General features: G+C 35.6%; 5 protein-coding genes across 8 annotated transcripts; 3 read left to right on the top strand and 2 right to left on the bottom strand.

The window, feature by feature from the left end:
• On the bottom strand, positions 1-24,676 carry LOC126756115 (uncharacterized). 4 transcript variants are annotated; one of them, XM_050468958.1, is made up of 9 exons: positions 24,244-24,673; positions 23,877-24,121; positions 20,370-21,629; positions 7,135-7,350; positions 1,555-1,658; positions 1,252-1,392; positions 1,045-1,053; positions 254-394; positions 1-188 (listed from the first exon to the last, which is right to left on the bottom strand). In XM_050468958.1, exons 3-9 carry the CDS (start codon positions 21,472-21,474, stop codon positions 84-86), a joined length of 1,821 nt encoding a protein of 606 aa, XP_050324915.1. In that variant the 5' UTR covers positions 21,475-21,629; positions 23,877-24,121; positions 24,244-24,673; the 3' UTR covers positions 1-83. The 4 variants fall into 4 exon arrangements, with proteins under 4 accessions (XP_050324915.1, XP_050324923.1, XP_050324931.1 ...); XM_050468966.1 differs by lacking the exons at positions 23,877-24,121; positions 24,244-24,673 and adding an exon at positions 22,704-22,763; XM_050468974.1 differs by lacking the exon at positions 1,045-1,053 and having other exon boundaries at positions 23,877-24,673.
• On the top strand, positions 3,267-6,267 carry LOC126756080 (neprilysin-4-like). The gene has a single exon (XM_050468909.1). It carries the CDS (start codon positions 3,267-3,269, stop codon positions 5,394-5,396), a length of 2,130 nt encoding a protein of 709 aa, XP_050324866.1. The 3' UTR covers positions 5,397-6,267.
• Positions 9,188-12,071, top strand: LOC126756097 (neprilysin-4). Its single transcript, XM_050468934.1, has one exon. It carries the CDS (start codon positions 9,357-9,359, stop codon positions 11,451-11,453), a length of 2,097 nt encoding a protein of 698 aa, XP_050324891.1. The 5' UTR covers positions 9,188-9,356; the 3' UTR covers positions 11,454-12,071.
• Positions 12,278-14,724, bottom strand: LOC126756071 (neprilysin-1-like). The gene has a single exon (XM_050468898.1). It carries the CDS (start codon positions 14,585-14,587, stop codon positions 12,440-12,442), a length of 2,148 nt encoding a protein of 715 aa, XP_050324855.1. The 5' UTR covers positions 14,588-14,724; the 3' UTR covers positions 12,278-12,439.
• LOC126756089 (neprilysin-4) lies at positions 17,318-20,330 on the top strand. The gene has a single exon (XM_050468922.1). It carries the CDS (start codon positions 17,369-17,371, stop codon positions 19,475-19,477), a length of 2,109 nt encoding a protein of 702 aa, XP_050324879.1. The 5' UTR covers positions 17,318-17,368; the 3' UTR covers positions 19,478-20,330.
• Positions 24,677-25,434: the final 758 nt, after the last annotated feature.

Raw genomic sequence — 25,434 nt, 5'->3', positions numbered from 1 at the left:
TTGCGTATTCAGAGCCTTTTTATGTTAGTATATTTATAGTTGTACTGAAACAAATATCTGTATAATATGTGGTATTTAAGAGGTCATAGTTCCACATTTGAGGTAAAAGTACCCATTAGTATGGCGGTGTTATTTGCAGGAGCATTGCAATTCGTTGCCGACATCCATTCAAAGTCTTTTACTGTTGCCTATTTAAAAAAGAAACGAAATACATCATTACTAAGTATGTACTTTTAAACAAAATTAAATTTACTTTATGCATTGAGTACACCGCAACTACCACCAGCACATGCATAATATTATGGGAATTTAAATAGAAATCCACAACGCCAGGAAACCACTTCTCCGGTATACGCAAAGCGCCTATAGCACCACCCAATATAGATACACCATCCTATTGGACAGAAAACAATGAATGTACTTCAAACACGCAGGCTTATAATAACAAACATCGGGTGAATTCTTTGGATGTGAATAGCTAAATAAACATAAAACGAAATTAATTGGAGTTTCAGGTTAATTTTTGAAAGTTCTCTCATATAGGATAATCAGTATGAGTGCACTAACTTTTCATTTTTATATACATATTTTATATAATCTCTATAACTGCGCGGAAAGATAATTACGCAGTAATATTTGGGAAGAAGATTTTAAAATCCCGTTTTACTTATAAACGGGATGACGAAATTCGCAGAATTTTTCAGATTTTTCAATCAAAAATTTATTTGGACCACAATATGTATAAAAACTTTATAAGAGCTTCGGGTAGTTAGATCCTTGCCTCCAACAATGCATTGATTTTCACTCAAAGTTCTAAAAAGGTTGGAATTTTATTTCATTAATATATGTATGTACTTACATATATGTATGTACATAAATGTGGTGCATGTATCTATAGTATACCTATAAGAGCGCTTTCAAATTTTAATAAAAAACAAAACTACTCCAACGACGGGAATAAATACAAAAATGCAAAATTAACTAACTAAATTTGCGCCAATTAAAATACAAATAATTAACATTTTTACAATGATTATCACTCACTGCTTCTAACTGGAATTTGGTTAATTTTTGGAATGTTTTGTTAGCATATATAGGTAAGAAAAGTAGAAGCACAGAAACACAATATTTCATATCAGTGACGTAGTAATGAATATAGTTCTTATTGAGACACATAAACTTAATTAACTAGACGATTTTCAAAAGTATTCTTTCTTTCTCTATGCTTCTTTTTCTACATCCGACACTCACCTGGAGGTAAACGTGAGAAAGTGCTATCCGGCTTCCTCCTACCCATACATCCATAGTTCGAAATAGTGTCAATATTGAACGCATAGTGAAGGGCAGAGCGAAGCAAAGGCGACGTTGCCAAGGGGAACTTGCCGTTAGAGCCTGGAATTTGTAGATTAATTACATATTCAAATGCAGTCACACTTTTCATAAAAATGCAATCTTCAACTAAATATAAAATTAAACTATAGCCAATTACATATTATATTATATTCCTTATACATACATTTGTATCTTAACTGCAGCCAACACATGCATACTCACTTTATAAAGACCCCAAAGCGACAGTAAACAATAGGATAATATGATAAACCATTTCCAAAAAGGACTAAAACAAAACGTTGTTGCTGTGACAAGCGGCAAAGCACCTGCAAAAAAAAAATTTAACTTAATTAATAACTGGATGATTATGGAAATGAGAAAGGCAAGGAACATAAATGTTATTTATAAACGTAAAACATTTTTATATTCTTACATGTACATACATACATATATTCGTACAGAATTTTGCCTGATAAAAATGTTAGCTTCAAAACCAAAGTATTACGAGCAATTTTGCAGTTACTTGAAGGGCCGATGAATATACAAAAATATTTAATTTTTGGAGCGCCATTCGCTAGATTGTTGGACAGACTGACCTACGTTTCGTCACCAGTAATTATGCGTTATAGCATTGATACCCTTCATAACCAAAACATTATCCAGAAAGAGTTGAGTCCATCCATAAGTGTTGTTTATATACTCTCTATGCTTACACGACGATCGATTTTCAAGAATGGTTCCTTTAACTTTTTCGATGTCAACAGAGGTGGGTGAATTACCCACAAGAGCAAATTTTCGATGACTTTACGACCTTTACTGAATTCTTTTTGCCACTAGTATTCGTTTACTATTATAGGGCTTTCCTAAACACTTCTGCAATATTTGAAAAGATTCCGTAGCCGGGATTCTATTGAAACTACAAAATTTTAAAGTGGAAGAGGGCATTAAATATATCTATACACGTAAACCAGCGCTAAATCTCTAAGAGAGAAGAGGTGTGTCCAAAGTTTGCCAAGTAGAGTCATATCAAATTTCAGCTGACCCTTTTTCTACTAGTCACGCTTAGGTCTATACACCGATTGTAGCGAGCTTTCAGTGCGCCGATTTATAAAATAATTGGTCTTTTGCTCTAAAATTGGTCTCATTCTAGGCGAATTCCCCATCTTTATCGCTAAATTACTTTCCTGCGAAAATTCTTTTGAGATATGAGAACAGAAAAGAATCGGTGGGACCAGAACTAGAGAATATGGCAATTTTTCCACAGATTAAATGTTCAACAATGCAATAATATGTAAATATATTAGGGCAACTATTTCAGTTCACAAGAAAGGTCAGTACAATTCGCATTGTTCCGATTGTGAGTTTGCAAGGCACTCACTTTGTACAAAGCCTCCGCTTGCCTATCATGTCAGCTGTTTCAAAAACTTCGACTTACCTCATCAAGTGTAGATATTGCTTATGTACGATATTTGTCTGTAACTCTTTTGGAGGGTTTACATGTTCGGCGCTCATATGACTTGATTGGAACTCATTAAATTTTTACGAGTGCTTACTTTGTGTGCATCTTCTAGATACAGGTATCTATCTATCTATAGCAATTTTTCGTCACAAATTCACATATTAGATTACAAATATTTGTATATTTTGAAGGAAAGAGTATAAGAACAAAACATCTAGATTCAATTGTAGCGACGCCCTCTCATAAAAGCAATACCGCCTTGAAATGTAAGCGTACAATAACCACATAGATATGTGTACATATGTACATATCAACACACTTGTATACAAGTATCATATGTGTGTGCTCATAGCGAATGAAAAGAGGAAATGTATATGTTTTGCCGATAACCTATGTCTGTTTCCGAATTCAATTCTAGTGGGTATTACTTTTTACTTTTGCGATAATTGTACTTTCCAAGCGGCAGTCACGTAAAATGCTCAGCATCAAACGGCATTCAGCATTCGTTACGACAATGTGTCCAGACAAACAGCAAATTTGGCAGGTTTTGCGGTGTTTAGTGTGCTTAGTTTATTTCATTACAGAACTTGCTGGCGCGGCACGAATAATCAACACTGATTACGATTTCAACACAGAAAATGCGCGCGAAATTTTACGACTTTCAAAGGCTGCAGAAATGGTTAATTATATGCGACCTTGGATGGATCCTTGCGATGACTTTTATCGTTATGCCTGTGGTAACTGGCAGGATATAAACCCAGCGCGCTTTTCGGATGGGAAAACTGGCTTATTTAATGAGTTAAAGAACGCCTACAACAGGCGCGTGGTGCGTTGGATTCGTAAACCGAAACGGACTAGCGAATCAGATATGGATCGCAAAGTAAAGTATTTCTTTGAGTCTTGCATGAATAAAGCAGATTTACGAAAAAACTACCGACAAAAGTTGCTTTCTGTATTAGAAGAATTTGGGGGTATGCCGGCATTGAAGGGATCACTTTGGGAGGCTGATAAATTCGATTGGTTGGAAGTGGTTGCAGTTATTCTCCGAAAGTATGGTAAACAGATCATTTTAGGCGCAGATGTATTCGCCGATTTGACCAACAATGAAGTAAATCGTTTATATTTGGGTCAACTAGATAAGTTGGTAACACCACGAGCTGCTGAATATTACGTGGTGTTAGCTGTCGCCAGGCAAATGGAAATGCACACAGTATTAGGAATGAGCATGCAGGTGGCCTCCAAAACAGCGACGGAAATTGTTGATTTTGAAAGGAGACTTGCGGAAGGTAAGATCGATGCAGATAGGGGTTTTGGCTTGGAATACAAAACTCAACTGACTCTACTTGAAGTGATGACCGATAACTATAAACCGACGATAAATTTTACACATTTCGTTAATGTATGGCTGGGTTATCCATATGTGCTGCCTGTTTATGTATATGTGGAATCATATATAAACAACTTGCGCAGAGTTATCGAGGAAACACCAAAAGAAATTGTTGCTAATTATATTATGTGGGAGCTATTACAGGATTTTCGTATGGAAGTAAATGATTCCGACGACAAGCATCGAAACAAATGCGTGGACCGAACCAAACGTTTCTTTGTGAAATACTTGGACCACGTAATATACCAACAATTATTCACCCAAAACCAACAAATTTTTGCGGAAATACGAATGCTATGGTTTGAATTAAAAAATGCTTTTGGTGAATTATTGAAATCGGAAGTAAACAATTGGTTGTCGGTCGTCACACGTGACAAAGCATTGGAGAAATTATCGGCCATGTCCATGGAGATTAATTCATATGAGCAAGAAAATTTCGAGCAACAATACGATGTTTTGGTAATCAGCACTGATAGCTACTTCGATAATGTCGTCAATATTTTAGAGTTACAGGGGCGCAATTATCGTTTGCGTCTTTTAGAAGCTCCAAAACTTGATGTGGGAGAAACTCTTAGCTTCTCTCCTGCCTACGCAGCTGAATATAACAGAGTTCTTATTCCAGTCTCCTTTCTGCAACCGCATTTTCTTTGGGACCATGCATATCCGTCAACAGTCAAATACTCCACTATGGGCTTTGTTATTGCACATGAAATGGCTCACGGTTTCGATGATATAGCACGTAAATACGACCCCCGAGGCAACCTCAACAACTGGTGGGATCGTACTTCTACCGATGAGTTTTCCAAACGAAAGGAATGCCTTAGGCAGCAGTACAGCGGATACCGGTATAATGGTCGCAAATTGCCAATAATAAATGCCCAGGATGAAAATATCGCTGACAATGTGGGCCTACGTATTGCCTACAACGCGTTTCAGCACTGGATTAGGCAGCATAGAGATAATTCGACGATAATGCAGCAAGAGAGACTGCCAAACATTAATTTGTCGCCGCAACAATTATTCTTCTTGAGCCTAGGCCAAGTTTGGTGTACCGATGTGAATCGCAATTGGCGTGAAATTATAATTGCGACTGATGTGCATCCACCCGAGGAGGTGCGCGTTATTGGAATGCTCTCGAATTTCGATGAATTCGGAAAGGAATTTCACTGTAAACCAAATGCGCGTATGATCCCGAAGCGAAAATGTGTTGTGTATTGAAAATATATTGCGGTGTAGGGCATCAATATTCTTGGATTAAATGTATAATAGCTACAAGTACATACGAGTACTTGTGTACTATAATAACTATTTTATGTACGAGTTATCTTTGGCTATTATAATTCTAATGACCATGCTTTTACGGAAGTGTTCAAACCTAACATCGAAACTACAAAGTACAATGTCAAGTACGGCTCTTGTTGATTCTAAAATGTATACTTTCGTTATCGCTTAAGAATGAGTAAAACTTGTGAATATGTGTGCCGAATTGAAGAGATATTTATATATTATATTATAAAAGAGAACATACACTGCGAGTCATCAGATTAGTACACTTCAGGTTCAAATAGTTTTGATTAATTTCTATCAAAACTAAAGAAGCTAGAACTCCAAATTGATTTACACTTATTACGAATAATTTTTTTACTAAACTTTTACTTTTCTGCCAAAAGGCAACTATAGGTATAGGTCCGCATATTCGGTACCTAGGGGTTTGAACAATTTTGGTGCGACTTAAACAATTTTTGCTCTTAAGGTGCCATACTTCATTGTTTAATTTCATTTGTTTAATTGTTTCTTGATTTGTATACCGGAAAGTGAAAGAATCAAATGGAATATAAAATTGTGTTATATGAGAAGTAGCCGTGGTTGTGGTATGATTTTATCCATTATCGTGATATAACAAAGAAATGCCAGAAAAATCTCACGTACCAAATTTGGTTGAAATCGTGCAGGTGGGTCCCTAGCCAATAGGCGATTTTGATTGTTGTAGCTTTAGTGTCTTAGAAGATATGTATGTACAATAAACTTGTTAAAGGGCGGTGTATATCTCGCACATTGACCGATATTTTCAGTAAAAAGTCAATCATAGGCTCTGGGGTTTATATATCCGGTATCTGTGGGCTTCAACAGTTATGGTCGGATTTTGACAATTTTTGGACCTGAAATGGCTTATCTTAAAGACACTATTGGCGCAAAGTTCTATCCCGATACATTTTCTGGTGCTGTGTTATATGGGAAGTAGGCATGGTTGTATTCCAACGTCACTCATTTTTTGCACTAGGACATAGGGATATCAAGAAAAGTATCACACACCTAATTTGGTAGATATGGGTTAAGTAGGTCCTCAGATATGGGTTTTCACCTAAATGTGGGCTTGCCACGCCCATCGTGTTATTTTGACGCCGGCTCCTATAATGCCTTCGCATACCATCTCGAGTGTAAAATTTTTTGTCTCTGGTGTATTTAGTTATTGATTTATCGCACCTTTATTTGTTTTTAACAGTACCGTTATATGGGGAGTGGGCGGGTTGAAGATGGTCAATACTTCCCTGAGCCCCCATATACCTAAGTAATCATCTTCATTTTCTAACAAATCTTATGTCGAATATGTCGGTCAATGTGTGAGTTATATGTACATATATAGTAGGTGCATATATAAATTTGCTTAGATTCTGATTCTCTGGTTGACATTTTACATCTGCATCGAAATTAAACGATTAAAAAACATCGATGTTGATGCATCGATGCATATCTGTTTGTCTACACAAGACCATTCCTGGCTCCTTATAATGAATAATATACTAATTTCCGAAACCTCAATATGTTTCATACTTTTTAAATGTGAACAAACTTCCAACGTTCCATTATTAATTACCATTGGCTTCCTTTGTGTTTTATAATAAGCCCTTTCATTAAATATATTTAATCGCTTAATTTTACGAAATTCTGTACTTACCAAAACTTTGACTGACCCATATTCCGACCATATCCAATTTCAGTAAAGTGTAGTAGACGTGTTCTCCACTTTCAATATTCATGAAGAGATGATATATAAAGCTTCCGCACCATGGAGCTACCGAACCGAAAAGATGGCAAAATGATAAAAAGCGGTATTCCTGTTCCCATGGCATAAGACCCGGTACAATTGCCAAAATGTAGAAAATCGGAATGGCTGTGAATTAAATTAACAAGAGCCTAAATATGTTGCAATATTTGTGTATTTATTTACTTATGTATATAATATGTATATGTACTTATAATATCTATATATGTATGTACATACTAGTATGTATGTATATCTAAATGCTTATGTGCGTGCTTATGAAAATAAGAATAAAAACAAGAAAAAACGTTAACTTCGGTTGCACCGAAGCTAAAAACCCTTCACAGGTAGAAATGCACCTATAACTTAGTAACTATGTGTTCAGTTTGTATGAAAGCTATATGCTATAGTAATCTGTTCTAAACAAGTTTTTTAGAGATTAAATTGTTGCCTTAGAAAACACCATATATCAAATTTCGTGAATATATGTATCTTGTCAAATGTGAAAGTTGTCCATACAAGAACTTGATTCCGATCGTTCAGTTTGTATGGCAGCTATATGCTATAGTTAACCGATCTGAACAATTTCTTCAGAGATTACATTGTTGCCTTAGAAAATAACATATACCAAATTTCGTGAATATATCTTGTCAAATGTGAAAGTTGTCCATACAAGAACTTGATTCCGATCGTTCAGTTTGTATGGCAGCTGTATGCTATAGTTAACCGATCTGAACAATTTCTTCAGAGATTACATTGTTGCCTTAGAAAATAACATATACCAAATTTCGTGAATATATCTTGTCAAATGTGAAAGTTGTCCATACAAGAACTTGATTCCGATCGTTCAGTTTGTATGGCAGCTATATGTTATAGTGGTCCGATATCGGCCGTTCCGACAAATGAACAGCTTCTTGAAGAGAAAATGACGTTTGCAAAATTTCAAAACGATATCTTAAAAACTGAGGGACTAGTTAGTATATATATACAGACAGACGGACGGACAGACAGACGGACATGGCTTAATCGACTCAGCTCGACATACTGATCATTTATATACATACATATATACTTTATAGGGTCTCCGACGATTCCTTCTGGGTGTTACAAACTTCGTGACAAACTTAATATACCCTGTTCAGGGTATAATAAACGTAAATGGCAGTACTTATGGATCCGACGAGTGTTACTATTTTAAAAAATTAAGATTAATAGCGAAATCTTAGGTATGCGTAACGGAAAATTTTAAGAACGCTTTTAATAGCTTCATAAGTATGTATTAGAGAAACGCATAAGCGCCTCAAAAGCGATGGTGGTGTCCATTCACACTCATAGCCATGTATTTTCAATGTGTAGCATTTCGATTGGAACTCCGAGCTCCTCCAGCGTTACTGGTTGATTGGCGTAAGCCATTGGTTTAACATATTCCCACGGAAAATAATTCTAGAGGCGTGAAATGGCGCATGATATTGGGGAATATCGTGAAATTAACGAATCGCAAACTCTGCACGCACTTGGAGGCGACGCACCGTCTTGTTGGAAGAAGCGATCGTCCGATTTCATGCCTCATTTGAAAAGGAATAAGGTCCGCTGATGCCGCCATACCGTCAATTTTCCTAAACTACACGAATATTTTACTCAACCCACCAGCGACAAAATTTTTCTTGACAAGCTGACAATAATATATGTATGTACATAAGTATATTTCGGTCAATATTACCGAGTATTTATATGGCGAATTATTACCACTTTTTAGTTTAAAGTGCTTTAAAGTGTATTTATTAGTTTATTTAAACTATGTACATTTGCCATAATCTTTTAATAGCAGCTATTCACACCCACACAGACACTATTCGGTTTCTCTACATTCTCTACACACTTTATTGAAAAGGGTAATTGTCGCAGAAATATAGCAAGTAATCCGCGGCGTACAACTGAGACAGTCAGATTACACAGCGTCAGCAAGCAACTCCAAAGCGATAACAGTGCTGACCTGCCCAAAAGCTATCGCTCAAAATGTGATAAGGCGTAAATGAGATGAAGTCGCTCTATGTTCGGAGGTTTGAAGTAGCAGTCTTGATTCTCCATAACTGTCGATAGTTGAAACTAGCCATTGAGCTGCGAACCGGTCAAATATGTTTCGAAGCAGTAAAAATGCAGAGTGTTTAATAATTTTGTCAATATTACTATTTTTACATCTAATTGGTGTTGATAACGCCCCAGCGAGTAATGCTACTAAAGAACCGATGGAAGGTTTGGACACCGAGTGGGCAAAACAAATCTCACAACAAGCTAAAGCCGCAGAAATACATGTAATGCTCAATACGAAAGTAGATCCATGTATAGATTTTTATCAATATGCTTGCGGCAACTGGTATCGCCATCATCCAGCACAGCTCTTCAATCATCTAATAACCGATCGATTTCAATTAATCGCAAGCGCTTTCGATCGCCGCCTACAGCTGGTACTCAGTGAGCCTCGAGGAGATGATGTGGTTGAAACAAAATTGAAAGACTTTTATCACGCATGCAAATTAGTGGAAAAAGATGAAGTCCGATATAAGGTGGCTTTGCAACGTATCTACCAGGAGTTTGGAAAATTACCGATGGTGGATGGTGAGGACTGGAAGAGTGAGGAGTTCAGTTGGTGGGAGTCAGTGGCAAAAATACAACACAAGTATGGCAAACAAATTATACTTGCAGTAGATATCATGGCCGACATAGTTAACAATACAGGAAATAAAGTTTACATTGGACCGCCCGATTTTTCTATTAGCAGTGGCATAAAAATACTTAGCACGCTGCAGGAAATAACAACGGTGCAGCACATGAAACGGTTTTTTGGCATAGAAGAAACAAAGGGGACGAAAATAACTAAAGAACTCATTGATTTTGAACGTGCTTTGGTTCGAGGAGGATCTGATTCTCGTAAGGGTCTCACACTGCATGATTTACTGTCCCTTAAGTCAGTCGGTGAATTGCGCGAAATGTATAACGAAAGTCTAGATTTGGCAAAATTTTTACAACTGGCTTTGGGTGCTGAAAGATTGCCAGACTACATTTACATTTATGATGAAAAATATTTAAACAGTGTTGTGAAAATTATAGCAGAGACTCCACCGCACGTGGTTGCAAACTATATATTATGGCAAATGGTACAACCTTATATAGTTGATGTCAAGAAGGGCAATATGGCCAAGTGGTGCGTGGAGCGTACTAAGAAATATTTTGGTAAATTTGTCGACTATATGGTTTACCAACGTTTTAAGGATCCAGCTGTGGAAAAGGAGGTTTACGACATGTGGAATGAAGTACGTGAGGTCTTTCGCTCAGAACTACGAGGCAATAAACTTGATTGGATTATAAATTCAACACGCGACTATGCGCTTCAGAAATTAGATGCCATGAATTTGTACATCAATTCTTATGAGTCGGAGAATTTCACCGCAGAATATGGGGATATACAACTTACGCGTAATAACTACGTCGAAAATGTGCAACAAATTTTACAAATAGAAAGCCGTAGGAAGTTGCAACGTCAAAATGGGCCTGTAGTTCCACTGGAGGCGCCAGAAGTATTCACTTTTACACCAGTCTACAATGTACTGGAGAATAATATTAAAATACCTGTCGCACTTTTACAACCACGTTACTTTTGGGGTGCACACTATCCGCAAGCCCTGAAGTATGCCACACTCGGTTATTTGATTGCACACGAAATGGTTCACGGATTCGATGATGATGGTCGCAACTATGACAAGTTGGGCAACTTACGCAATTGGTGGGACGAAAAATCCACATATCAATTTGAAGAGCGCCGCAAATGCTTCCAAGCGCAATACCATAAATACCGCTATGACGGACATCAATTGCGGAACGATGTTTCGCAAGCGGAGAATATCGCCGATAATGCAGGTGTAAAACTGGCTTATGAAGCATACCAGAGATGGCTAAATGCACAACGATCTGCAAATGTAACGGGTATCGAGAGGAACGAAACATTTTCGCAATTACATTTTAATAATGAACAGTTATTTTTCATCGCTTTCGCTCAGCTGTGGTGCGACGATGTCCAGTCGTTTTTCCGCACCGCACTGGCAATTTCTGATTCCCATGCACCTGGCATGTATCGCGTAATAGGCTCCCTATCGAACTTCCAAGAATTCTCATGGGTTTTTAAATGTGGCCAAGACGCACCAATGGACCCGGAATTCAAATGTTCACTTTACTAAAAGAAAATTGACGCAGAAAGTGTAGTGTTTAGCTTCTTCATGTTTATGCAGTATATATGTATAGTATATTCTTTTATCGTTTATGTACATACTTACATATATGTACACACATACATACATATGTATGTATGTACATATGTACATACATAGCTAAGAAGACAATGTGGGGCCAGCTCACTTAGTTTAGCATGAACTTATCCTTTCATATGCATGTAACGCACACATATTGATAAGGACGGCATTTTAATGAGCAAACAGTGAAGTACATATACTCATTCTATACTTAAGCTTCAAAACAACAAAATGTGCGTGTTAATTTTGAAAAGAACTTTTAAAGTATTTAAGTACATATTTTTGGAATATTACTGGAGGAAGTTATCTTTATCATTGGACGAAACCTGGCTCAATTTAATTGTGTTGTTACTTTAACGTATTCGGAATATAATGTAAATCTAATTTTCTTTCCATTGAATTATTTTTGTTGGAAATGAAGTCAAAACCTCCTTTATAATGATTAAGTTGACTAATTTACTCAATTCCATAATTTTTACTTTTTAGCCATCTCTTCAACACTAATCTTGTACTGTTGATGCTAAATAAAGTTAAAAATCCAAACTATTTCAAGTTTCTAAATTGAATTACTTGGGAATGAACATAATGAGGCTGTAGTATATACATACAAACATATGTACGTATATACATACTATTCTTAACATGGATACGTTTTTCTTTTAGTTTTTACCATATGTATCTTAATAGCCTGAAGTATTTGTAAGAGTTTCCGTGCCGTAGTGTTTAAACTTTGCGAATTTGTCAAAATGTGATTATTGAAAATTCTCCTTTATTCATTTCTCTATTCGCTTGAATGCTTACAAGTTCGAATATCATACATATATACTTATGTACATAGGTGCATAAACATACATATGTATATATATGTATACATATATTATAAGAATATATAAGGAACATATTACATTCGGTAATTAAAAGATTTTACATTTAGGTTTTGAATTCATTGTAGTGCCCGTGTCGCAATGGAATTCCTCAGCAAACGACTGGAAATTCGCCAAAGGGCCAATAACCCGATATTTCGCCGGTGCATGTAAACTTATCAATGAAACTTTGTCCCTAAAGTGCGTATCCACATTGTTGCACCAAAATTGTGCAAAGGCGAGGAAAAATAGTTGTTTGCTTGTGAAATTCAGATTAGGCAAAGTTTCCAAGGCCAGGACACGTTCACGCTTCAATGGTGTGATATCATTTAAAGTGACGATCCATTTCTGATACGCCTTGTAAGCTAATTGTAAGCCCCCATTGTCGGCTATATTTTCCGCTTGCAACTCATTCGGTGGTAGATAATTGCCATTGTAACGGTATAATGAGTATTGGCGTTTAAAACATCCCTTTCGTTCATTAAAAGCATCAGTGGAATTGCTATCCCACCAAGTTTGTTCACTGCCAGCGGTATCGAAATGACGTCCCATTTCGTCGAAACCATGAATAAGTTCGTGTGCCAATAAAGAGCCGATTGTGGCAAATTTCAGTGCATTTGGATAGTGATCGGACCAGAGAAAATTCGGTTGTAGCAATATGACGGGTATTTTAATTAAATTTTCTCTGTAAATATAGGCGGGTGAAAGTGAGAATGTTATGGGCACTTCTACTGTCCTAGGTGGTTGTCGGAGAGCGTCTAAGGCCCGTATAGTTTGCTGAATAAGAACTTGCTTCAAATTCTCTATATAATCAGTATGACTTAGCAGTAAATTTGCGTACTCCTCATTGAACTTTGATTCTTCATATGAATTAATTTGTATTCTCATTCTTGCTAATTTTTCTAAAGCCAATCTTCGTGTTGTAGACGATATCCAACTTAAGTTATTCGATTCAAGTTCACTTTTAAAAATTTCTTTAATTTTGTGCCAAATGAGATTAATATCAGCCACAGTATTCTTATCGTTGAATTTCCGAAATATCATGTTATCCAGGACTTTTGAGAAATAAAGTTTGGTTTTATTTAAACAAAGCTTTTCCTTAGCCCCATTCGTTGCTTGGTAATCAAAAAAGAAAGTCTTAAGTAATTGGTACATAACATAATTTGCTACTTGCTCTACGGGGATCTCCTTAAGCAGCTGCACAAGGTTCTTTTGATACTCCACGTGATATTCGTAAAATGTTCCGTTAAATTCTTGTCCTAAACTAGTATTAAGATAGGTTTGTATATCTATATTGCCTTCATAGACTGAATACATTTCGTCGACTGTGCGCAACACAGCCATAGATTTCAGTGTCCTTGTCAATCGTTTATCTGTCATGCCATCGGCTAATCTCGATTCGAAATAAAGTATTTCGTGCGCTGTTCTTTTTGCAACTTCTTTTTTAATATCCAAATGCTTTTGCAAAGCTTCCGATATTTCCTCTTCATATTTGTCACGGTGCCATTTAGTAGCTAGGCTCTTATACATGGCTCTACTCTCTAGGGCCAATTTTGGCTGCCCAATGAATATTTTATTTACTGTTTTATTTACAAAGTCTTCTCGCATTCCTAATTGGAGTATGATATCCAGCCCATATTTGTTTTGTATACGCGCAATGGTGGCCAACCAGTCGAATTTGTTGGCTTCCCATGTACCCTCCGGTAAAAGTACTGGCATCTGACCGAACTCCTCAGCAATCTCCCATAGCTTCATTTTGTGACGCTCCTTTTGCCTCTCGTCAACATGCTGGCACGCGCTAAAGAATGTTTTCACCTTTATGGTAATTTTATCCTCATTCTCCTGTATCTCCTCCATGAGCACTTTTAACTGCTTTTTATCATAGGTGCTAAGCAATTGAGAAAAAAATGTTGTTTCCAATAAGCTGCGTGGTTCCGTTGGATTAATTTTAGCCCAATTACCACAAGCGTGTTGAAAAAAATCATCACAAGCGTTCACATCCGGTTGCATGTAGTTGCGCATTTCGGCCGACTTTGCCTGGCGCATTACATCACGCACATACTCGGTGTTGTTCATCTGTGAAATTGTATCCACATACAATTGGACCTGTGGTACTAAAGTTGATTGAGAATCGCACACCGACAGCAATAGTAGTTGGAACAAAGGCATCCATAGCGAATATCTTTCTATGAAGAACATTTTCCTTCGCACAACGCCTCGGGTCTTTATGATTTTTCAACGGAAGAAATATCGATAAACTTCGTTGGCTTTGACATGCGGCACATGCGACATGAGAAGTACTACTGTCGTGTCAAATACAGAGCGGAGAAGAGGACAGCCGCAAGTGGCAGCTGTTCCATTTAATAAACTGCAAAACAAGTCTCATTTTACATATAGTTCGGAATGTTATCGCTTCGCAATTGTACAGAGGCTATCGAAGAGAGGCCGGCTCAACTATGACTAGTATTAGTTGTAGACAAGTTTGATAATTACTATGTAGGCTAGGTACATATGTATGTACATACATACATATGTATACTAACATGTAAGGCAAACTTACTTATACTTCTGTTCTGTTCTGATCTGTTGTTTTTTGTCCTTTCATTTTACTATTTACTATTACTCTCGATAGAAGTTTTCGAATTTATTGATAAATATTCATAATAATGTAAAATAATTTTTTTCATATACAATTTTTTCGAAAAACTTTTCTCTTAATATGCTTGTGCACACTATTTATATACAAATATTTTTTATTTTACCTAATGTTAGGTTAAAATTGTAATTGTCTTAAATTTAAAGTTCATAGGTAGTAATTTAATAAGTCTATTCATTTGCATCTTGACAAGCTGAATGGGTATTAGCTGGTACTTCCGATAATTCATATGCATAAGCATTTTAAAAATATAAAACTTTATTACTGCGATTCAAGTAATATATAACCGGTTTTGAGTTGTAAATATGTTTTGTGCATACATACATACATATGTATGTATTCTCTGAAATGAATTAAAGCAAAGAAAGCGCTTTGACAAGTATTTTAATAATAAGTGCATTACTCCACAAACGTGTTGCCTAATTTTTAAACACTTAATTATATTCCAAAAGTTGAGAAAGAATTGTTGTTTCTATACCTTGAACAGAATATATTAAGTTTGCCATAACGTTTAAAGGAAACGCCGGAGACCCTGTAAATATATGTACGAGTATGTAGGTATGTATGTACATACATATGTACATATATACTTGTACAAATGATCAGTGACAAAATGGGCCGATTTAGTCATGTCCGTCTCTCTGACTGTATATACGAGAACCAGTTCTTCATTTCCAGTTTCAAATTTTGAACGCGTCCTTTTCTCCGCAAAACTCTGCTCATTTGAAGGAAGCGATATCGGTCCAATATGGCTTGTAGTTGCAAAACATACTGAACGATCGGAATCAAGTATGAAAAACATTTTTATCTTCACTAGATTTGACATGGATTATTGTTTCAAGACAACGGCACAATTTTCGAAAATTCAGATCGGACATTATAGCATGCTCCATACATGCCACACAAACTGACCGGTCAAAATCAAGCTATTGTAAGAAATATTTTTTATTTTTGAAAGGTGTTATAGCTTTGGTGCAACGATTTTCTCTTGTTATTAACTGAAAGCAGACCGATCTACTGGCTCTAATTATATCACATACATATGTTGTGGCCGATCATCTTTCTACCTCTCCACACGTTTACATATGTTTCGCATTCACATATAAGAGATTATTCTCCAAATACACATTCATAACCATTTTAGTTCAAATCGATATGGTAAACAAACGTTTTAAAGTAATCAAAATTTATTTCAATCATATGTATTTATGTAGTGTGTGTATTGTAAACTATCGCTCATTTGTCGTCGGTATATATTTAATTTATTACTTAATGATTTTAAGTAAAGTTGAAAACATATCAGCACTTTTTCAGATAAAACAATAACACAATACAAATATTGATTTTGGGAGAAGCCCAGTCAAACGATGTCCCTTTTTTAGTCTCAACATCAGTTTCGTGAAGTATGCTCAGATCGTACCCATGCATGAACATACTATGTACATATATGTATGTACAATATGTATGCATATGTACATAGGTTGCCCTTCATATTTCGGAATTTGACTATTAGATATTTGTACATTATCGAGCTTACTCTTGACAATCTAGGGTCATTTTTTTCGTCACTTTTTTAATCTATAAGTTTTAGACGCGTTTTTCTCAAAACTACTTTTTCAAAGTCCGTGTTCACTGTCATTTCAAAACTACTTGAACGTTTCATTTCAATTTTTAAATGGAAAAAAATTATCACAGAACGATGCGGGAGGATTTGATTATAATTTGACTAATTTTTCTTGGTTTTTTATTTTCGGATAATTTCCAGCCCAGTTATGGTGAATACCGCAAAGTGTCTTTTTCTCAAGACGTTCTGGGAGAAGCTCTGTTACCGACTTATGCTTCAATATTTCTGCATGAAAAAATGCTCAAAGCCCTTTAAACGGAGGTTATAGTGTGCAGTGGAATCGCTCGCAGAATTATAAGTAATTCTTTTATCAGAAACCACTATAATTCTTAGTAGTGGTCAATGTGAAAGTATTTGCGTTCGAAATAAAGATATCACCCAATGCTTCGTGTTCCACATATACATATGTAATGTATATTATTCATTATTAGTAATTCATAATTACGATTTTGCGAGCCGTTTATATTTGTATGAGTACATATGTATGTATGTATGTTCTTAAATGAGTCGTAGAATGCCAAGCCGATAACCCCAGAGTCATACTCTAGTCATGTCATAAAATCTAAGTATGTATGAATGCTCGTGTATGTATGCACCCATACCCCAGATGAAGACACGAAAACTGGGATGACTGTGGCGATCGCAACAAAACAGTTGCAATTTGTTTTTCGACTGTATAACAACGCGTCTGCTCTCCGAAATGAAATGTCTAATAAAGTATTCGTTGCAAATAATTTGTGTGATTTTGGCATGCGCACACACCTTAGCTACACCGTTAATATCGAATCGAGATAAAAAAATTCCCTCGAATCCATCGAAATCGGAAATCGATATAATGCGCACAGCAAAGACCAATTCAATAGTAAACAATATGGATACGAAAATTGATCCATGTGATGACTTCTACAAATTTGCGTGTGGAAATTGGACCCGCCTCTACCCCGCTACTACATTGGATCACTTGACAACTGGTCTGTTTGAAGAGTTGAGCCATTTACTCGATCGGAAAGTGGAGAAGCTTTTAACAAATGATCCAAATTTCAATTACACCGACATCGACAATAAAGTAAAGGACTTCTTTGAGTCCTGTGTGAATTTAGTTCAGAAGAAAGAAAACCTCAAACAAGACTTAATCCGCACTATCGCCCAGTTTGGTGAAATGCCTGCGCTCAGCGGGTCTAATTGGAATGCGGATAAATTCGATTGGGTGGAGACAGTCGCAAAAATTGCTCACAAATATGGCAAAGATATCATCATAGGCATGGATATAATGGCTGATTTTAAAGACAATAGTGTCAATAGAATTTACATTGGTCAAGCAGAACTGCCTTTAGAAAGTCGTGTTATGTATTTGGATAATTCAACAGCTGTGTATAGAGATAGTTACAAAAGTAAAATTCGCAAAGAGCTTGAGAAATTTTTGGGAATAGATACACATTTGGCTACAACTACTGCAAATGAAATTGTGGACTTTGAGGTGAATTTAGCACGAGGTTTAATTGATGATACACTCGGTCCGAGTCTAGATGAGTTATCCAAACTCACAACCATTGATAACTTGCAAGCCAAATACGGCACAGTAATAGACATTAAGAAGCTGATGAATATAACATTGGGAGAAATCGTTAAAGACAAAGTATATGAGTATGCTGAGTCATATCAGGAGAACTTGTTGAAAATTATTCCCTTGACACCAAAAGCAACACTAGCTAATTATATTTTCTATACATTCCTCAACGATTACATGCTGGATATCGATAAGTCGCCAAAGAGGCAGAAGAAAACCTGCATTGAAAAGACCAAGGCATATTTTGCTAAGAATGTTGATAATATGGTCTATCGTAGATATAGTACTGGTAAAACTGAACGAGATGTCGAGTATATGTGGAATAAGCTAAAAGAAACATTCAAAAACAAGTTACTTTCAGATGACTTAACCTGGATATCAGAACCGACCCGTCAATATGCACTTGAAAAACTCGATGCGCTTCGAATGGAAATTAATTCATACTCAGATCATGATTTTACCGAAGAATTCGGATCATTGGTTACTAATAAACACGATTATCTAGCAAATGTTTTTGCTTTATTAGAGTTAGATACTAAAAGATCTATCGCAAAATTGCATGAAAAGCCAAGACCCATAGAAGCTGGCGAAATACTATCCTACACGCCGGCTAATATCCTAATTGAAAATGTCATTAAAGTACCGGTGTCGATTCTGCAGCCCTATATTATGTGGGGTGACTACTATCCAACAGCAGTGAAATTCGGTACTTTAGGCGCGCTGGTGGGGCATGAACTTATACATGCGTTCGACGACACCGGACGTCGCTTCGACAAGGACGGCAATAGTCGCGACTGGTGGGACGAGAGATCCACAGAGATTTTTGTTGATCGCACCGAGTGCTTCAGCAATCAATATAGTAAGTACGAGTATGGTGGACGCGCACTACCGAAGAGCGTATCGCAATCAGAAAATATTGCAGACAATGGTGGTATGCGGTTGGCATACGATTCGTATCTGCGTTGGTATGAAGATGCAGATCGTGCTGGGGATAACGTTGACATGGAAACCCTACCCAAATTCCCCTACAACTATAAACAATTGTTCTTCATTAGCTTCGCACAAATTTGGTGCAATGATGTCCATCCTCAAGTCAAGCATCTCCAAACATCAACCGACCAGCATGTGCCAGGCGAGTTTAGAGTAATTGGACCTCTCTCGAACTACGGAAAATTCGCGGAGGAATTTAACTGCACAGAAGGCAGAAAAATGAACCCCCTCAATAAGTGCGAAATATATTAAACAAAAAAATATTGCTAGGCTTTTCTAGCTATGTATGTATATACATATATGTATATAGTACCTACATATGTGTGTGTCTCATTATCAGTCATTTAACAAAAATCCATACACATACATATGTAAACATCTGTATGTATTTATATATTGTAATTTCGCTTTAAAAATAACATTAGAAGTTTAACACACAAATTTGTTTCCATGAAAAATATAATCACAAATTTAAAATGATATACAGAAATATGCGTTATACTTATAATATATGTATTAGGCATTGACTAAGGCATGTGAGTTTTTGGCTTCAGTTTAAAGCGATTCAGTTAATTTTCCTGTGAAACAAAATATAGCGTATAAAAGTAATCTATTCGGAGTGATGAAGTCGCATGTTATATCCTATAATATTACAAAGAAACGTGTGTCCAAAAAAAGAAGAAAGAAGAAGAACGAGCGACTATATTAACAGAAAGAATAATAATTTGGCGAAATGCTTGGCTAAAGTACGTCCATTTGGTGTTATCATACAAATTAAGGGCCTAACATACATATGTATGTATATTAGGATTGCTGGTCAGAGCGCTGATCAGAATTTCCCTTTAACTCCTTTACGTAACTTTGTTGCAAACTTTAAGCCTTTAGAAGGGGAATTGTGTTACAAAGAGAGCAAAAACTAGGGGAACTATTTTAGACAACGAAGTGACTTTAGTCGGTTCCGATTTTGCACCTAGTGTATATTCAAGTGCTATACCACACATTTAGTATAAAAAACTAAACTAAAAAGAAATAGGTTTTTAGAATATTTGTGTTGTTTGTTTACATGGTGACGCAATAAATTCAACAAAGCTCTTGCTCAAGTTTATTTAGCATTGTGTGTAATATCAGTATGAATTTCACTTACCATGAGTGAGTATATTAACGGTTTCATTGTGCCAGGAGAACAAGCTCCACAGACATCCACGGAATGTTGTCAGGGGTCGGTAGCCGTTCAGCACATATGGATTGAACTGCAAATATTTTGGCATATCCTGCCATTTCTGTAGCTGCTTAGTGGAATTGAATGCGGGTGATTTCGTTGTTGCGAGCGACTTTAGATTTAATGAACTTTTCGATGACTGCACGATCGATGTGCTTTCCGAATTCATACTAGGTGCTAACGAGTTTGTTGATGATGACAGTGATGGTGGCGATGACGGTGGCGACCGCGGTGTCAATGGTGTTGTTGGTGTGTATAATCCTAAATGTTCCTCGTTTGCAGTGTGTGGTGGAAGCCCTCTAATAGGGAGTACATCTCGGTGTTCGGCACGTTCTTTGCCATTTAAAGCTAATATATCTCCTGATGTCGAGAACGTAGAACCAGCGTCAATATTAAAGCCATCGACATAGCTTTCCACAACCAGTGTTTGTCGTCGAGCCATTTCTTGCTTAATACTAATTGGTGTTGCGATCACAGACGATATAGTCGAATTAGAACTTGAATTACTCCTGGAACTTGAGCTAGAAATATTGGATTGCCCAGACCCCAACTTAAATTCTGTATTCGGCGTGGTATTCGACGTAGAATTTGTTGATATGACGACAGAGTTTTTCTCTATTCTCTTTGACGGCGATGCTTGTGGTGAAGGAGACGGCGTAACAGACATACGCTCTGTGTTGCTACCAAGATATTCAACCATATCAATGGGATGTGAAGCAAAACTTCCAACCATGTTAGTTGCTACAGTAGTTCCTACAGTAGCCGGACAACCGTAGTTCATTACCGAGGTCCCGATGCTATGGCCGACACCGACGCCAACTTGCAAACGGTGGCGCAGCACACTCGTTTGCTCCAACATTGCCACTGGGGTTAGCAAAACGGCTGGCGTGAAGCTTCCGGGTGACGTTACATCATGTGATAAAAGTTCGTCGCAACTGCCGGCACTCGTTATATCGCTTTGCATGATTGTGGTGGTCGTGACACCGTTGTTGTTGCTTTTGGTACCATTGCAATCAGCAGCAGATTGCATGGCTCATCAATAGTTGAAACTTCAAAGATTAAGCGAATTCAATAAAACCGTAATTGACTCAGCATTTTAAGGCTTCTAAGTAATAAGTGCTAGGAATTTTGTACATAAGTTTTTATCGTCAACATTCACGTGTCGGGTAATTAACTCTAATTAAGCTGCAAAAAAAAGAAAAATACACATTTATGAGTGTTACCTCTGCAACTTATATTGAATTGATTACACACATACATACATACATACATAATAACTATATCCTCAGCGAAAGCAAAATAATGCAACAAAACTTTTTTTAAAACACTTTGAAGTCAGTGGGGCTCGCATATTAGGGCTAGGGGAAGTTCGTAACTCAAGTTTTCAAGGGAATTTCAGAAAAATAACTCACACATAGGCCGTTATATGCAGTATGATTCCAATCAGAAGCTCGAAAATATTTACTTTTATTAGGTCTATAGAGGCTAGGCGAAGTTTAAACTGATTTTACACATTTTTGACATAAATACATATCGTTATCGGCAAAAGTTTTCCAGTGAGTTTAAATTTTCTTCTGTAAAGTATATGGGGGCTATGAGAACCAATGACCCGATTGTACCCATTTTTAGCATCAGGGAAATAAGTGTAATAAGTTTCATTGCTGTTAGTGATTGTCCGTTATTTTCGGTAAAAACTCAACTCACTCACAAATCCGGTATATAGGATTTCGACAAGCTATAGTCCGATTTAGAGACGTTAAATGCCTATCTTAAGGTCACTATTTCTCTTTCGATTATTTCATTGCTGTTTGATTTGTATACTGTAATATGAAGAAAGCAGACGAAATTTAAAATTTTGTTATATGGAAAGTATAACCACGGCATTCCGATCATATTTTCACACAGTAAGATAAGCATATAATGATTATTTCCCTTGAAGGTGATGAAGTGGGCGGTACCACGCACATTTGCCAATTTTTATATCGACTCCTATGAAGCCTTTCCCTATCATCTTTTTTACGAAATTTAATGCTTCTGATGATTGTAGAGGATACAGGCAACCGTTAGATGAACAAAAGTATTAAACGCTGCAGCAATATCTTGGAGAGTATAATAATTGAAACTGATTGAAACAAAATTTGGATTTTAGTTATAACTTATCAGATATAATAGCAGAAGCTTTTTTTGTACAATTATATGTATGTATGTATGTGTGATATGATGTAATGATATGTAATCAATAAAAACTGAAATTCGTACTTTTTGATTACATGTTGTTTCGCATCTTGTAGTTATTCTTACACTTTAAATTTGTCGCCATTTTAGCGTTGAGTTGGCAAGTGCAAAATATAGAAAAAAATATACAAAAAAAAATAAAATATATTGCATTTTTTAACTCACTAATCAATACACTCCCGTTCAAGCTTTGCATGCTTTTTATATTCAACTATAAAATTCATATTTTTACTGCCTTTAGTTCACCGTTCATTGTGGCAAATTCATTTACGCTAGAAATATATGTATATGTAAATATATTCAATAAATCATTTAGAAAAGATGAAACCCCATCGGTAATATCAACACATTTTTATCACCAATATTGAAAGACACAAGATTAAATAATAATAATATTTACATAAGGATTTATTTGTTTATCTATATTTTTGCTTTGCTCTATTCTTAGACCTGCGAGGCGAATTAGTCGTTGCACAATCATAAACACTACGGCCGTAAACATATGTACATGTGTAAAAAACATCTACACTTGCTGCATTATTAGTACCGCGGCATTTCATTTCACTTTTCAAATATTATTCTACCAATATCCATATACATATGTATGTATATACATATAAATATATGTATGTGTGTATTTATGTACAAATTACATATGTATCATTGATTTATTTATATTGCAGGTAAAAAGAGTAACATATTGCAAATAAAACACTGTTATAGTTATAAAGTAATATTTAATTTCTATTTACCAAACAGCTAAATCAATTTTTTGACATTTTAAGTCGTTTCCTCATTGGGTGTATATATGTATGTGCATATGTATATATGTAGCATGAGTAGACGATAAAAGTGATTCAGAATGCAAACATAATACATGTATGAAAGTATGTAAGGTACACATATTTATACATACATATATACCTATCGATCATAAAAATTGATGCGAACGCTTTGAATATTCCAAAACACTAATTTTGCATGAACGGTTTGGAAGTGTGATTATCTCCAAAAGTACGTACATACATACATATATTGGTATATTGAAAAAATTATTTTATTAAAATGTTCTTTTATTAAAAAGGTTAATTTGAAGAATGTCATTACTGTTAACATAAACCAGACCATAATCGAGATGTTCATATATCATATTCCAAACATAATAGCATGCACAAAAACCTATAGTTTAATAATTACCTTGTACTCGGGTACCTCATAATCTGGCTTTATTCCATTTCAATATAAGACCATTTACAAAAGTTATAATTTTGATTCATTATTGGTTTGGGATTTGTAATTGATTTTTTCTTTACGTTTAAGTACAATCACGTGATTTTTACGCACACTGTATGCACTTGGATATTTATATTATTATGTGTTTAAATGCTCACTGATAATTATATTCACATTCTGTACGTATAGTAAAGACGTTAATTTCACAGCTTTATCATACAATTATTTGAACATTAAATATTATTTCAATTACTATCACTTTATTTAATTAAATTGCAAAAATACAAGCCAAACTGCCCTTTTAGGAGGAATTCGCTGCAAACGATTTTACCTTTTTCATCTTCTACCATCTACTACTTCGAAAAAAAAAATTGAGCATAAATTTCTAAACATGCGCATTAAATAGCCACTACGAGGCTTTGTTTTGAAATTTTATTTTGACCTTTTTTTTAATTTAAGTTTTTTTCATTAAACTTTTGTTTTATTATTTATTTCTATTTTATTAATTAATTGCTATTTATTCTTTTTATATGTTTCCGTTATATTTTTATACAGAGTACAGAATCACTTCCGGTTAAACTGCTCGACACCTATCCAACTATCCAATTTTAGGGGAAACTTTAGTATACCATCCCACGATTTCAGGGTTAAAAGTGGTATGGTTGGATAGGGCTGATGCTCCAGATTAAGAAAATATATAATTATAGCCGCCGCAAACTTATAGTTTTCGAGATATATGCATTTAAAGTTGAAAATTTCGCTAATTTAATTTTGCGAATTATGGTTAGTTTTTCTTTCATATTATGCACTTTTAATACACTTACACTTCACTACAATATTTCTACATATTTATTTTTTATTAATATTTTATATATTTGCTTAAAATAAGCATTTTATATTTTACATAAATATTATTACACGCACAATAACAATAAGTGTTCCGTGTTGTCAAATAATAAGTATTGCCATATCAACACATTTATCAAAGTAATAAAAAATAGGTTTATACCCCAAATACATAAATCATTATCCCTTTTCTTACTATAACTTTGCGGCGGCTATAATTACATATCTTCTTAATCTGGAGCATCAGCCCTATCCAACCATACCACTTTTAACCCTGAAATCGTGGGATGGTATACTAAAGCCGACCCACACTGGGACTAAATACGCTAATTTTGAAACCACTGTCTGTTAAATGCATCTGCATTTATATGGTAGCATTATGAAGTTACAATAACTTTAATCGTAGCAAACTTCACCATGTAAACACAAAAAAGTCTAAAGAATTGTGAAAATCCTTTACCTTTGCTTGCCGAAAATTAAAGAAAATATATACATACATATGTTTGTATATTCTATTAAAACTGTTTTGTTATTCCTCAGTACATTTAATTATCCTGTCAAGAAATCGTGCACCTGCAATTTTATTTTGTCGTTTGCTTTGTATGCATTTTCTTCGCAGATAGGAGAAAGAGACAAACAAGTTGTAATTATGCATAATTTTTAAACGTTGGTTACA

This window comes from Bactrocera neohumeralis, chromosome 2 (assembly GCF_024586455.1).
Source record: "Bactrocera neohumeralis isolate Rockhampton chromosome 2, APGP_CSIRO_Bneo_wtdbg2-racon-allhic-juicebox.fasta_v2, whole genome shotgun sequence".
In the NCBI taxonomy this organism is placed as follows: Eukaryota; Metazoa; Arthropoda; class Insecta; order Diptera; family Tephritidae; genus Bactrocera; species Bactrocera neohumeralis.
The sequence above is the reverse complement of the archived record's forward strand: the minus strand, read 5'-3'. Positions and strand labels throughout refer to the sequence as shown.

What these genes read in the sequence shown, in the direction of transcription:
- LOC126756071 (XM_050468898.1), bottom strand. Translation starts at nt 14,587, where the DNA reads ATGTTCTTCATAGAAAGATATTCGCTATGGATGCCTTTGTTCCAACTA.
- LOC126756115 (XM_050468958.1), bottom strand. Translation starts at nt 21,474, where the DNA reads ATGCAATCTGCTGCTGATTGCAATGGTACCAAAAGCAACAACAACGGT. An exon ending in CGTTAATATACTCACTCATG is followed by an intron (nt 7,351 to 20,369) that starts GTAAGTGAAATT and finishes TTTAATTCACAG; the next exon opens with CCATTCCGATTTTCTACATT. An exon ending in CGGTGTACTCAATGCATAAA is followed by an intron (nt 189 to 253) that starts GTAAATTTAATT and finishes TTTTTTAAATAG; the next exon opens with GCAACAGTAAAAGACTTTGA.
- LOC126756089 (XM_050468922.1), top strand. Translation starts at nt 17,369, where the DNA reads ATGAAATGTCTAATAAAGTATTCGTTGCAAATAATTTGTGTGATTTTG.
- LOC126756097 (XM_050468934.1), top strand. Translation starts at nt 9,357, where the DNA reads ATGTTTCGAAGCAGTAAAAATGCAGAGTGTTTAATAATTTTGTCAATA.
- LOC126756080 (XM_050468909.1), top strand. Translation starts at nt 3,267, where the DNA reads ATGCTCAGCATCAAACGGCATTCAGCATTCGTTACGACAATGTGTCCA.